This window comes from Dysidea avara, chromosome 1, assembly GCF_963678975.1.
Source record: "Dysidea avara chromosome 1, odDysAvar1.4, whole genome shotgun sequence".
Lineage (NCBI taxonomy): Eukaryota > Metazoa > Porifera > Demospongiae > Dictyoceratida > Dysideidae > Dysidea > Dysidea avara.
In genome coordinates, this window is record NC_089272.1 from 24,456,388 (window position 1) to 24,471,570 (window position 15,183).

Sequence of the window (15,183 nt, forward strand, 5' to 3'; positions counted from 1 at the left end):
CAGTAGAACATCGTATTTTAAGCATATATATATAGGCAATGGAATATGAAAAGAACAAAGGGCTATATGAAACACATTTGTATTTACATGGTTTAAAGCACCAATAAAACAGTCAACTATACTCCAATAAACATCCAAGAAATTTTACTAAAGAAAAATGACCAGTGAAATTGTGCATGCCTCTTCTTTATTAACCTTTACATTCAGCGCGCTATTTAATTAAATTCATTAGTACACATCCTGTGTTCCAAACCAGGTTGAGATACATTTTGTACACTGATCTACATAACTGAGCTACAATGCTTTATAGCTAGGTGCTTAAAAAAGTACATGGCTAAATATTTATAGCATGTACTTTTCAGTTTTAGCTACAAACTTAATTTTTGGGTTGAAATGCACTCACTGTAGCAAAGTGTATATAATATTGAATTAACAAGGCTACATAATGAGCCTCTACTATTACTTACTATACTCTAGTCAAGCACTCCACATATATATAACAATATGCATATAATATATGTATATATGCATGCATATAAATATGCATATAAAATTTCTTCTTTTAGACTGTTAGTGGTGGTTTCAAGACAACTTAATTTAAGAATGGTTTCAAGACAACTTAATTTAAGAATGATTTCAATAATCTTGTGGTATACAAAATGACAGCAATTCAGTTATCAACAATAAAGAGTTAAGTCTCTCTTCTTCTTCAGCTAGTCCTCAGCAAAAACTTCTTGTAGAATTCAGCTATCAATAAAACTTCTTGTAGAGTTTAGGAGCAACCTTTACAGAGTCTTTTAGCAGAGAGAAAAAGTGTTATAGCACTGCTCTATTTATACTATGACAAAAGGTAACCTTCAAAAAGGGCAACACTGGAAAATATCTGAATAATAAACAGTGACTTATGAAATAATAAACAGTGACTGTTAAGAAACAATAAATAGTAACTTGTCATTTGTAAGAGTAGACTAAACCTTTTCTCCATTTTCTCCCCTTCATTATCATGATCCACATGATAATTAATTGAAAAATCAGCTAGCTCAACAATTGTAAATCTGTAAATAAAATAATGAATCTACAATAGTTCCTTACGCCTTGGTACATTATCAGATAGAGCTGTCCAGTTCCAGCGGACACAGCTTTACTATAAGTCTAATTAATTGTTTGTTTCCTACTTGCAATTTGACAGAGTGAACTTGTCCATCTTTACCCAGATATGCTTCTATCACTCTTCCCATTGGCCAATATGCTCTTTGATTCTCAGGTGAAACTATCAATACAACATCATCAACTTAAAGGTTTTTCCTTCCCTTGTACCATTCCTTCCTTGTGCTCAAGCTGGGTACCCATTCAGTCATCCATCGATGCCAAAAATGCCTTGTTAATTCTTGAATTCTTCTCCATCTTTTCTTGAGGTCATAACCTTCTTGCATGTCTATTTCCGGTGCAAATCTTCCTCCTACCTGACCATATAAAAAATGATTTGGTGTCAAGGGTACATCATCCTCAGGATCTGCAGTCTGGTATGTTAGTGGCCTTGAATTCAATAAATATTCTGCTTCAGTGAATGCCATGAGTAACTCCTCGTCTGTGATGTCTGCATTACCTAAAATAGCTAGTATGGCTCTTTTAGCAGCCTTGATCATAGTTTCAAACACACCACCAAAATGAGGTGCATTTGGTGGGTTGAAAGTCCATTTTACTCCTTTGATCACGAAATTCTCTTTTAGTCTACTGTTTTCTGTCATTTGTCTAGTCAGTTTACGCAATTCTTCATTTGCTCCTACAAAGTTGGTCCCATTATCGGATATCATCTCTTCTGGAAGACCACGATGATTAGACATTCTGCAAAATGCTCTCATGAAAGAGTCAGTATCAAGACCGTATGCCATCTCCAAATGAACAGCATCTGACGTAAAGAGACACAGGTAACGTTTCTGTCTAGGTTTACCTCTTCCTTGCTTGGTTGAAAAGGGCCTCCAAAGTCCACTGCAGCTCTTGTGAAACTTCTAAGTGATAACTTCAAATGATTTGCTGGCAACGGTGCCATAATCTGTTGAGCATTCTTTGCCTTTCTTCGCTTACAAGTAGCACATTCCTTCTCCCATTCAATTATTTCTTCATGAGCAGCTATGATCCAATACTTGGTAGACAGCAAAGACAATGTTTGATTTGTTCCTGAGTTGTGGTGCCCTTTCTCATGATAATGTTTAACAACAAGTTTCGTGACCCAGTGTTTTCGTGGCAACAATATAGGGTGTCTAACATCATACGGTATAAATTCTGCATACTGTAATCTGGTATCCAATCTCATAATTCCATCCTCATCTATCTTTGGGCACAAGCCAAGTATTTTATTGTGTGGTGAAAGCTTCTTTCCTTTTTGTAAAGCAAAATATTCCTCATAGAATACTTTCCTTTGAACATCTCTGATTATGTACTTCTCTGTGTCGCTCAACTCATTCAAGGTAAGTTCACCTTTTGCTCTATGCTCTTCACCTTCCAGACTATTACCAATAAACCTGTTCACCCATGAATGGACTCTCACTAATCTTACCCAACTTGAGAAATGCTTTGGGTCAAGTCTCCATAAAGAATTTTCTTCATCAAACGTTATATTTGTTGTCACAAAACTTTCCTCTTCTCTAACATACTTCTTTCTTACTTCTTTAACAACAGGCTTACACACTTTATTGACTGGCCACTGTGTTTCTGAACATTGTAAATACTCAGGTCCAGTCCACCAACTCCTCAGTTCGATTAATTCGGAAATTCGTAAGCCTCTTGTAAGATAATCAGCTGGATTAGCATTAGTTGGAACATATCTCCACTGCTCTGGATCAGAAGAGGACTGAATATCCCCAACTCAATTAGAAACAAATGGCTTATACATCCTATAACCCCTTATCCACCAGAGAACATCTACACTGTCTGACCAGAATATCATTTGTCTTTGAGTGACTGACAATACTCTTGCCACTGACTGGGCTAGGCCACTTCCCAGATGAGCTCCCATCAACTCTAATCTTGGAATAGAAACAGCCTTTAAAGGAGAAACCTTTGTTTTAGCTGTAGCCAGAGATGCAGATATACTCTTATCATCATATTCTATTCTAACATATACAACTGCTTCGTAGGCATTCTCTGAGGCATCCACAAAAGTATGTAAACAAATTGATTTGACTATACGTACCTCTATTCTGTAGGCTTCTAGGAATTCTTATCCTTTCAAGATCTTTCAATTCATCAAACCACGCCTTCACTTTTGAATTTATCTCATCTGGAAGACAATTATCCCATTCCACTCCAGCAATCCATATCTCTTGCATCAATACCTTAGCTCTGACTGTAAAAGGTGACAAAAAAACCCAATGGATCAAACAGGGTAGCAATATTTTTCACAAAGTTTTGTTTAGTAAATCTCTCTTCACAGGAACTAAGTTTTGAATCAAATGTAAAGGTATCTTCTGAAGCCATCCACAATATACCCAAAGCTTTAGTTGAAAACAAATTGTTGTCATCTAATTGTAATTTACAAGCTCTGTCTTCCAGAGGTATCTCTTCCATCACTACAGAGGAATTGGACAACCACTTGTGCGTCTTCATTCCAGCCTTAACCTACAATTCAGACAGCTCTTTGTATAGCTTCACACCTTCAGCTTTACTCATGACAGAATCCATGCTGTCATCCATATAAGTGGATTTCAAAATTGTTTCTGAAGCTCTTGGATGACTGTGCTTAAATAAATTGGCATGGAATTGAGATACATACTGCGCCAAAAAGGGGGAAGCATTTACTCCAAACACCAAACTGTTAAACTCATAAACATCAGGTGGCTTACTCGATTCTAAATCTCGATCTTCAAAGAAATCTATGAAATGGTCTATCACTTGGGTACAACTGAATCCTTAGGTACAGCTCTGAAGTATCACACGCTATTGCAATAGGATAACGTCTAAAACGCTACAGCACATCAAATAACTGGTTATGAAGTTTGGGTCCTGAATGAATAGCATCATTTAGAGAAATACCATTATATTTGGTAGAAGCATCAAATACTATCTCTTATTTTGGTAGTTACTTGATCCGTTTTGACAACAGGAAAATGGGGCAAAAATCATTTTGTAATGCTTATTTTCTCAGATGGATCAACTTTTCTAACATACCCCTTTTCCAAATGGTTGACAATTACCTCACCATAAGCAGCAGCAGTTTGTGGGCATTTCTTCAAACGTCGTTCCAAATTCTCTAGTCTGTTTAATGCCATTCTGTAATTGTCTGGCAGTTGTAACATCTCTTGTTTCCATGGTAGAGCTATTTGATAGTGACCTTCTGTAAGTCTTATTGACTTCTCTGCTCTTTCCAGAAGCAGCTGTTCATCTTTTGACACAAAAGGTAAGTTGGTAATTCCACTGCTATCAATCTCCCAAAATTGGCGCAACACTGTGCTTACTTCCTATGTAGTTGTCTGTTCTGAAATAAAATAGGTTCTAATAAAATTAGTAGTAACATCACCTTGATCCATCTGACTCAGTACGCCAACACATGTCCATCCCAAAGGTGCAAGTCAAGCTATTGGTTCACCCGGCTCACCTCGATTATCCTTAAACGAGTAATGTAAATCAGCATAGTCCAAGCCAATAAGTAGGTCCACAATAGGTTGTGATCCCAACTGGTGAAAAGCTATTCCCTGGCACATCTACTCCAATCAGTAACTCTCATGTTTCCTGTAACTCTATTAGTAGTGAAAGCTATAACATTAAAGATGTTGCCATCTAAACTCTAAAATAAATTCCACAGGTGTAGCCTCAAATGTTTCTATCTGTACATTTAAAACATTAACATTTACCCTTTGAGGATGGCCATGTAAACCTAGTTCTGCAGCAACACCAGCATTAACATAGGTTTTAGTGCTAGCATCATCTAATAAGGCATTGATTTTCAACTTACGTCCTCCACTTTTAATATACACTGAGACTGTCCTTAGTGCCACATTTCCAACACGTGTAAAAGTGTTTGATATCATGGTGGTCTTATCTGTTTTGACTGTAGCCTCATGTGTTATATTCTCTGTTTTAACTGCAATCTCCCCTTCAGTAGTGGAAACAACTGCCTTATTCCATGGTGCACCTGAATTAGATTTAACACCAAGTTGAGACTGCCCTTTGTAGTCTGCTTGAACTCACTTACTAAAACATTTGAATGCTTTTTAAAAGCAGGTGGGTGTAGAAATCTATGATGAACTTCTTGACAACCCTCTAAACCACACACTCTAGTCCGAAAACAACTCTGTCCTTGGTGACCTTCACCTAAGCATCTGAAACACAATTTAATTTCTTAGCACATTCCCACCTTCTTGATACTTCCATCTCTTGAAACTCACCACAGGTCCAAATTCTGTGTGGCTTTCCACATAGTTTACAAACACGATGTTTTGACTGTACTTCTGATCTCAGATTTGTAGATGACTTCCCAAAAAAAGTAAGGAGTATTTCCTTTGTAGCAATCTTTCTCTCACATTTTCCTGTTAATCCTTGAACAGTTTCTACTGCTCTAGTCTGAAATTCTGTTTCTTGAATCACCCACTCTCTCAGGATCTCTATTGACTCTATTTACTCTATTTTATGATTCTCATAAATCCACCGGTGATATCCAGTCAACATTGATGTAGGAAGCTTCTTCTGTAGTTTCATGTACAGTAGACCATCTCGTAACTCCTCATAACGATTAGCTTCCTTCAGATTAATGATAGCGATGTCTAATAGGTCAGCATAATGCTCCAAATCTTCCTGGACGTACTGGTCTAAATTGTTTGAATGATCAATCTCTTCCAAGTAAAGAGCTACCTGTCGGCGCTGACCACCAAACTTTCTCTCCAGTCGCTCTATTGCTGCTTGGTAAGCTGCAGCAGAATGACCTAAACGTTCAATAGCTTTCAATGCTTCTCCACTAAGACATTGTCTTAACTGTAACAGTTTGTACTCTGCAGTTGCTGGAGCCTGATCAATACATGTGGTGAATGCTGCCTTCCAATTTTCGTACATCTTTTTGTCTCCTGAAAATACAGGAACACTCACTCTTTTCAACTGTTTCCAGAGATCCTGCCCTATAAAATAATGTAGAATCACTCTGGTTTGGAGCATTGCCATCCACCAAAGTACGTGATTGTGAATAAATCCTGTGGCTCGTGGGTCCAACAACTAGTGGACGATATTCTCTCACAGAACACGGTACTGTTGTCATTCTAGTATACTCACTCCTATCTTGACCTGTTAACTGGGTATTCACCCCCACTTGGCTAACACCTCCAGACCTGTACTCTGGTTCAGGTAACTGCACGCCAAACTGCTTCTCTGTCATATTACAAGTTGCTTTCTGCATATGAGGCACTGTCGATTGCTCCTCTACTTTGTCTGACATTCCAGAGTCACTCTGCATGGGTAAACTATTTACAATTGATGTATTTACTGATAATGGCTGTTCTCTATTCAAACCTTCTACAAACTTACTATACACCATTCTATCACTCAGCTCATCACGAACTTTCTGCGCACGATTTTGCATATCAGTAAACTCTATCTCAATTTGTTCGATCTCTGAGCCAAGTTTCTCGTTACTCTTACTATCCTTTTCCTCTTTATATTTGGTGGATAGTCTGTCCATAGCTTCCATTGCTTCATCCTTCATCCATAGCGATATTTAAGTGTTCACTTGCTTCATCTATCTGCTCTATTTTGACATCTGATTGCTGTATCAACACTAATAACCTTCTCCTAGTTCTGGTAAAAGCTGTTTTACACCTTGCCTTACCCTGTTTCAAGTCCACTACAGTTTATTCAAATAGTCCATTGTCCTCCAGTGTGTTATATCTATCTTCATCACTATCTTTCTGTTCTGACCCCATTCTGAACCATCCTCTGCTACCAGAAAGTGTGGTTTCAAGACAACTTAATTTACGAATGATTTTAATAATCTTGTGGCATACAAAATGACAGCAATTCAGTTACCAACAATAAACAGTTAAGTCTCTCTTCTTCTTCAGCTAGTCCTCAGCAAAACCTTCTTGTAGAATTCAGCTATCAATAAAACTTCTTGTAGAGTTTAGGAGCAATCTTTACAGAGTCTTTTAGCAGAGAGAAAAAGTGTTATAGTACTGCTCTATTTTTACCATGACAAAGGGTAACCTTCAAAAAGGGCAACACTGGAAAATATCTGAATAATAAACAGTGACTTATTATATATAATAAACAGTGACTGTTAAGAAACAATAAACAGTAACTTGTCATTTGTAAGAGTAGACTAAACCTTTTCTCCAAGTGGTATAAAATATTGCATGGCAAAATATATATGACCTGTCATAACTCTTGTCCCTATACTTATATATTGTAAGAATTTAGCATCTCTGTTATGTGAAAGTAAAGAAAATTCTGGAACCACCATTTGCATGGCTCCTTGCATGTAGGCACTTTGCCGATATGATGGATTGTCTGGGGATTGAGTCAGGCTTCCTGGAATTTTTTCTGAATTCAACCTATAATGTTATTCTGACTTCCTCCTTTACAGGCTGTCATTTCAACCTTCTTGCTGGACCCTGATAGGATATTAAGTAATGATAAAGAGTATTTACAGTGTACATATACTGTCAGACAATTGAGTCTATTGGATAATATGTTTATATAGCGGGAAGAGTGTCCATAGATATTACAGCCTATACGGTTCCACAGGCTTTAATATTTATGTAGTATCCAGCTGATATGTTTTTAACAGTGTCTAAAATGCTCATTAGTTATAGCATAACTGTATGTTCTGTATAAGAATTGCTCATATTAACAGTTCAATCATATGTGCTAACAAGGATAACTTATGGTAATTGTTACTATAAATGCTGAGCTACATATTTCTAAACAGCTGCACTGCTTAGAAAGCTGAGTATTGAATTGAGATTATGATCACAAATTATGTGAGGTCACAGAGGTACACTACTGCACAGCTAAGTTGGTGTTTTCATTATCACAATCAGTTTAATTATCCCACTGTTTGTTGTTATTTAATAATAATCAAAAAGTATCTAATTTGTGTAAACTGAATGATTCGGTTAACTTCTGCTTACGTAAAAAAAAGTTTAACTAATAGCAAATGAAACAGAAAGTGTTACTTTAATTTTAGACAACAAAAATGTGTATACAGTCTGCTCGGTAATCAGTATAACTGCAGACTGGTAGCTATTGAAGCCAGATTAAAAGATTAAAATAATTTCATTTTGCACTGGATAATTATTGTTATTGGAAATTTTCTCCTTATTTTACATCACTACTTTTTTTATTTACAATATCATCCAAAGAGCATACAACATACAATTAAACACAAAAATGTCTCTGTAACAGTTTCAAACCAGTAAACTATCCCTCTTTAGAACCACTCAGCTTGATGTCAAAAGGAGTAGACACCCATATGTTAGTGATCGCACCAAAAAACTTACTGTAAGTTAACCAGTAAAATATTAAATAGCTATAATAATTCCCAATAAAATAATGCATAGCATATTGGTTGCAACCTGGGAAGACATGTTGCACAAATAATTCATGTATACACTAAGCTATAGCATGGTATATATAACAACAAAAGTAATGATATCATAGCGATACTACAATGTGGACTATATATACTTTCATAGCATAAATGTATGCCTAACTACACACAGGGTCATGTTAGTCAGTCACATCCAGGCAATCCTTCATGGCATTGGAGCAACAACTGCTGTGTTGAATTTGTTCTTGCAATTCAGTCCCTTCAGTGTCTTCATCATCGGCTCTCGGACTTGCTTGAAATACAGTCCATACACAACAGGGTGGAGAAGGAACACAATGAAGATGATGTTTGGACTAACAGTTACGTCTACTTCTGCAATAATTTGGGGATTCCACAGCAATCCTAACAGATGCAATAGCAGCACATACACCAATGTTATGGAGGAGCTCCCAAACAAAACTACTGCCAATGTTATAGCCGGCTTTAGGTCCTTCTTAATCTTAGTGTGTGTCTTTTTCAATACTGCAACTTGGCTGTTTACCCCTGACAATTTGCTCTCTTGTTGTATCTGCTTGCGGATTTTATAAGCCTTGATAGTTAAGTAGGCATTAAGACTAATTGCTACAGTTGATGACAAGAACATGGGCAGCAACCGAAATAGCGAAATCTCTAATTTATTGCCATTTACACAAAGCTGGTGATCATCCAAAAGCCCTTTAACAGACAATAATAAGCCTAAAAGCCAGGCAGTGGTAATCATGCTAGCAACAACATGAGGGGTCATGATATTTCTGTGCTTGTATGGAAATGCTATACTTATCACCTTATCAACTGATATCATCAAATATGTGAAATGAATCACAACTATTGGGAATAAAAGAAAATGCACAACATTACAGCTAAGCAAATCTAATCCAATGACCCAGTGAACAGTGACACTGGTTCGAACAATGGCAAGCACTATATCAACAACCATCAAGTTGGCCACAAAGATGTTATGGGGTTTATGTAAATTCCTTGTAGTTTTAATGGTGACAAACACCCAACCAGCCATTGGCAAAATCATCATTGTCATAATGAACTGGAATATCAAACTCAGGTAGTCAAAATATCTTGGAAGAACATAGTCTGGTCCATCAGTTGAAGTTGTTTCTTGACCAGCTCCAGAGCCTGAAGTAGACATCTCAGCAAGATCATCCATTTCTCAGGAAAGGAACAGCTATAGTGTACAAACACACTCACACTTTTACTGAAAACTTGAAAATAGTGAGATACTACTATACGTTGTCAATAATGAAACCTTTTAGCTCTATCACTAGCAGTCTGATGATTAACACTATTTCTAAAGATATACAAGGTGAGCATGAATTAATTAGAACCACTAGTACTGTATATGGCTGAGTACTGAAAGCAAATGCAATTCACAGTTTTGAAACTACATAGTTTCAATTATGTATTTGATTAATTATTCTGTTAGAATTATTGAGGGAACTACTAGCTACTGAGCTGACTAGTAATCACACTGCAAATTCAGAACTTCATACCTCTTGCATGTGGTCACTTAGTATGATGTCTCCATGATTCATGATATCTGTTATGATACCCTTCTAAACACAAAGTGGGTGAAGTAATAAGATGAACCCTCTGTGTTGGTATTGTGCTAAAGTCTTGAATATTTTCAGGAAAGTTCCTGCAGATTAGTGTATGATGATACTCCTAATTCCATTGCCTCTGAGACTGTCTATATACCCAAATTCTATTGATTGGATACTGTGCTGAAAGAGAGCTAAATGATTTGCTCCCCTAGTACTCTAAAGTCATTATATGATCCGACTCTCATTTTCTGAACATTCTGTGAACACCTATTCAGATGATGTGATATTATTTATCTGACTCACTGGAGGCATATTGATATCTGTGTGTGTGTGCAGCAGGTTGATGTCAATTAGAAAGAGGCTGATACAATGCTAAATTATTTAGCTTTTCAAGAATGGTCTGCATTTATGAAGGAGACTTAGTATTCACATTATGTAATCTCAGACTAGAGGTCTCATTTGTGTCATGGATAAGATGTCTTAGACTTATGTACTGTGTAGGAATGACTGCCTGGTAACTCTGCTCAGCAAGTATGGTGTTAGTACATGGGTAACTTTGCTTCTTTGCAAATGCAACAAGACAATTACAAACACTATGGCTGCAGGATCCACTGAATTGGCTGTGGTACATTCTAATTTTTGGGGGAGTGATTTGATGTAGTAATCAAAAACCCACCAATTAAGTATACTTGAGTGCTATAAGTAGCTATAGCTGTACATGTGACTATTCTGATGCATGAGGATGCTGTGGGTTATGCCCAATCACATTAGGTTCTTTAAACAGCTGTGAATAGTCTAACTTCACCATAAGCATTTGCACAGCTAAAGCTACTTATAACACTCAAGTATACTTAATTGGTGGGGTTTTGATTACTATAGTCTACATGGCTTGCCATTGGAACTGCAGCAATCACATGATAAAGAGTGATGATGCTCAACAACATCTGAACACTTACTGTAAATGTCACAAATAAAAGATAAAGCATCAGTAGTTGAGACAAAGCTGTCATTTATAACACAATAGACATGTGTACAACAAAGTTTTGTAGAGTTGGGGGAGTCCTACCCAAGGTCGAGGTATAGACAGCTTAGACACTAAACAGCTAAACAGCACAGTCAACACACTGTCATCTACTGTATATATTTTTACTGTACAGCTATATGCTATCTATAAAAATAAATGCTCTAAAAGGCAATAAATTTGATGCAACCATGGTTCTGTGCTCACTCCCCCTGGCAAGTTCACAGTACAGTGGTTTAAATTTTGAAACTACTCAGAGAGTTTGGAAAGAGGGGGGAACTTTGCTGAAAAAGTTGAAGAGCAAAAAAAAAACAAAAAACAAAAAGATCACAGCAATAATAGCTAGTTATCCTTTACCAAATGTATATTATATCACGTATGTAAAATAAAATCCTTATTTATAGCTTCATAGGTAAGCTACACTGCTTCATGAACACTGTGACTGCTTTATTAGAGTAATTGACTGCTCTATTAGAGTATCCCATCTACTGTTAAATCTGCTGCCTACAATTGCCTTGTTAGACCATTACTAGAATATGCCTCACCTGTATGGTATTTACACACTGCCAGAGACATTGATAGACTAGAAGCAATTCAGAGACGAGCTGCACGCTGGGTGTGTGGTAGCAGATGGAATCCTCATTCACATAACTGGTCCAAATCTTCTACTTCTTGTTTGCAGGACCTAAGATGGCCTGCGCTCCATACTCGTCAGTCCTATTTTACTATCACTCAAGTACACGATATTTTACATGACAGAGTTTCTATCCCATTCAACTCACATTTCAAGTTTTCAAGCACCAATACTAGATCCCATTCACTTTCACTTACCACATCATCATCTACCATTAACGCATACCGTTTTTCTTTTTTTATAAATTCTCCATTTCTTTGGAACTCAATACCTGTAGAAATTTTACAAATTTCCAAAGCAATTCCTTTTCGGATGGCACTTCGTCGATTTCTGCTCAGCTAACCTGATTTTGTAATTTTCTCTTTGTTTTCTTTTTGTATAGGTATGTAGTTGTCGTGTGTCATGTTTTTGCTCTATGTTTTATTTTGTACTTGTAACTGTATGTATGTATGTATGTCTTTGTAAGGGGAGCACGTTTGCAGGCTTTGCCTTTTGTGTGACCCTTGTCTTTTGACAAAATCGATAATCTAATCTAATCTAATCTCGATCTCGTATGCAATTTTTTGAAGAGGGGGGTGCGTGCCCCCTGTGCCCCCCCCCCCCCCCCCCCCGGATCTGCCACTGCTACTGATGTGCAGTTTAGACTTGGGTTTTAATAAAGTTTTATCAAGCTGCTTATCTGGCACATTCCCAATGAGTCATCAATTAAAGTACACATGCTGAAACTTGTCAAATACCAATATTTTCAGATACTTTCCACATAACTTAGTGTTGCACTGATCATGTTATGAGCAAGGTGTTTCATGGCTTCCTGAGTAGAATATTGAACTTTAAAGCAGACATTTAGCATTAAAATTGGGATTGAATATGTGATTTAATGGCCAATTTGATATAGCACTAGCTGCCTCAGTGTATCATCGTGAATTTTCTTAGTGATGGGTCAAGTAGGCCCCAAACATATTATTATATAGCTAATTAAAATGTATTTTTCATGACCTTACCGATTAGACCACTTCGTAGTGCAGCCTTGAACTCCTAGCATTTTGTGAGTGAAAGTGTTCATCCCTTGCACATCCCCCCAACCTTAACATAGCCCGAGAAAACCAGCATTAATGATCAATATGTACAACAAAATAAGCATGTGAGTTCCTTGGTCAACATGCAGCCCGTGACAAAGAAGGGACCAGATATGGAACCATTGGTGGGCATGGCAAGGGAAAAAAAACTGCAGCAAAATTGCAGTTCTATAATATTATATAGACGTCAGTAGGCCGGATATTCGTATGGTTCCCCCCCCCCCCCCCCCCCCCTCCGTATATTCAAACTCCTACTCACTGCTTTAAAGACGCTGATAGCTGGTTAGGTATAAAGGCTCGTATAAAGGTGACCTGGACTACTGACAACTTAGTTGAACTTACCTGAGGTATAGTAACACTTTGTCAGTTGTGTCAAGCTATTAGCCGCTATGTATAGGCTAGTTGTTTGAGTATTGTATGTTTTTTTCAATAGTTATTTCAACAGGGAGACAGCATCAGCAAAGCTGTGTTAATAGGCACTCAAGGGGGTGTTAGTCTCGTACCCAGACCGCTTTTTTCGGGAGTCCGCAACTCCTTGAAATCTCGTACAGCCCTCTTTGAAATCTTGTTGAAATCTGAAAATTGTTGTAAAGTTCCGTATATCTCCTGTATACTGCCGTATTTGAAGTGTCAGGTATGCAACCTCCCACATATTTTCCTATACTGCGTATCACGTGATGCTACTCTTGCGGTATCTAAGATTTTAAATGCTTTGAAATCTTGCCATAAATTACTTGAAATCTTGCCATAAATTGCAAAGATTTGAAGTCTCGTACAGGATTTTTTCTAGTTGCGGATCCCTCGGCTTTTTTCCCGTTTGTGTTTGGGTGGGAAAGATAAGGGTCCAATAGAAATTTCGTTCTGAATCCTTGATCTGGGGATTGCTTGAAGAGTGACAAACAAGCTGCAAACAAGATGTTTTCTTGTTCCATGTGCCTGTTGCAGCTACTGAGTGATTTCTGCAACAGGTTCATGAAACACAAAAACATTTTTATAGCAAAAAAAAACTTAAAACAAATACAGCAAAGTAATTCTTTTTTAAAGATAACAGCCGCTGGATTAAGTCATCATCCCTTGGAAGATCTAAGCATCTAATGCATGGATGAACGCAAAAGGGGAAAAGATAAATAGCATCTCACCCATCCCATAGCAGCAGCATAAAGTGTGTCCCATTTGTTGGAAAGGAGGGAGGCAAGATGCTTATAAAACACAGTAGCTTCATCAGCCATTCCTCCAGTAGCTGAGAAAATTAATGGAGTAAATGAACCATCCTCTATTTCACGTATTCGGGTCTTGTATGAGCACTTCTTAGACATTTCATGTCTCCTATAAACTGCCCTAGAACTAGAGGAATGGTTAGATGGAGCGTGGGGGTTGAAAAAGCAACAACACAAAACTTTAGTTTTACTTTGTTCGCGGCTTGTTTGCAGCCCTTCAAACAATCCGAATGAAATGGCAACAGAATGAAATGGTGGAGTTACACCAGACCATTTTCTCCCACTCAAATACAAAAGGAAAAAAAAAAGTGGTCTGGGTACGAGACTAAGAGGGTGTCACGTAGGTACATGCTGTTGGTAGATCTGCTACCGCAGTCAAAGTCTTGACCAGCCAAAATTTTGCTTTGATCTGTGACTAAGCGCCTTTTTCAATCTTTATCCAGACTTAGTGACGATATTTCAGTACTTTTCGATTGTGGGTTAGAAAGATTGGCCTTTGACTTGGCATGAATTTGGTGGCCTTGACCTTTGATTTAGACTTTGACCTTGGTTGCAAATGTACCTACAGTGAGTGCCTATATGTCACCCCCTTGCCACGTCAATCATAAATACTTTGTCAAAGGGGCACACAGTAGGTTGATCTGTAATTGTGGCCAACCAAAGGACAAAAATTTGAAACCCACAATCAAAAAGTATAATTGTTTGGTCCGAGTTTCAGGTCACAAGCTGAAAAAAGGTTTAAGTCATGTGATACCACCTTGTTAGAGTCCACAATCTGAAAAAATATCATCAGTCTCCCTACCATTGTGGGATGTTCATTGTAGTACCCCATTGCTAGATCCACTGAGGCACAATTGTTGCATTCACAGAATCATTGCTTTAATATCTCACGATATACAAAATTTGTTTTAAAATTTCGTGTTCCACACGAAGTCGTATGAAAATTGCCGGATCTAATTATCTAGAGTTGATGTAGTTTAAAAGTGCACACAGCAATAAGCAAATGATTGTCTGGATTCCTGGCACAAAGCTGCTTTGTTTAAATGACATAAAGCATGAATTTTTGAATTCAAGCTACCCTACCAGCCAAGACAAGAAAAGTCAACTCTT

At 37.5% G+C, this 15,183-nt stretch overlaps 2 protein-coding genes across 2 annotated transcripts; both read right to left on the reverse strand.

Moving 5' to 3' along the window:
- Nucleotides 1-1,292: 1,292 nt before the first annotated feature.
- Nucleotides 1,293-4,700, reverse strand: LOC136237559 (uncharacterized). The gene is made up of 7 exons (XM_066027789.1): nucleotides 4,595-4,700; nucleotides 4,199-4,381; nucleotides 3,654-3,872; nucleotides 3,194-3,346; nucleotides 2,902-3,144; nucleotides 1,952-2,835; nucleotides 1,293-1,892 (listed from the first exon to the last, which is right to left on the reverse strand). The coding sequence occupies exons 1-7, from the start codon at nucleotides 4,698-4,700 to the stop codon at nucleotides 1,293-1,295; spliced, it is 2,388 nt and encodes a 795-aa protein (XP_065883861.1).
- A 4,035-nt stretch (nucleotides 4,701-8,735) lies between these two features.
- On the reverse strand, nucleotides 8,736-9,731 carry LOC136237629 (galanin receptor 2b-like). Its single transcript, XM_066027874.1, has one exon. The coding sequence runs from the start codon at nucleotides 9,729-9,731 to the stop codon at nucleotides 8,736-8,738; it is 996 nt and encodes a 331-aa protein (XP_065883946.1).
- Between the last annotated feature and the right edge of the window lie 5,452 nt (nucleotides 9,732-15,183).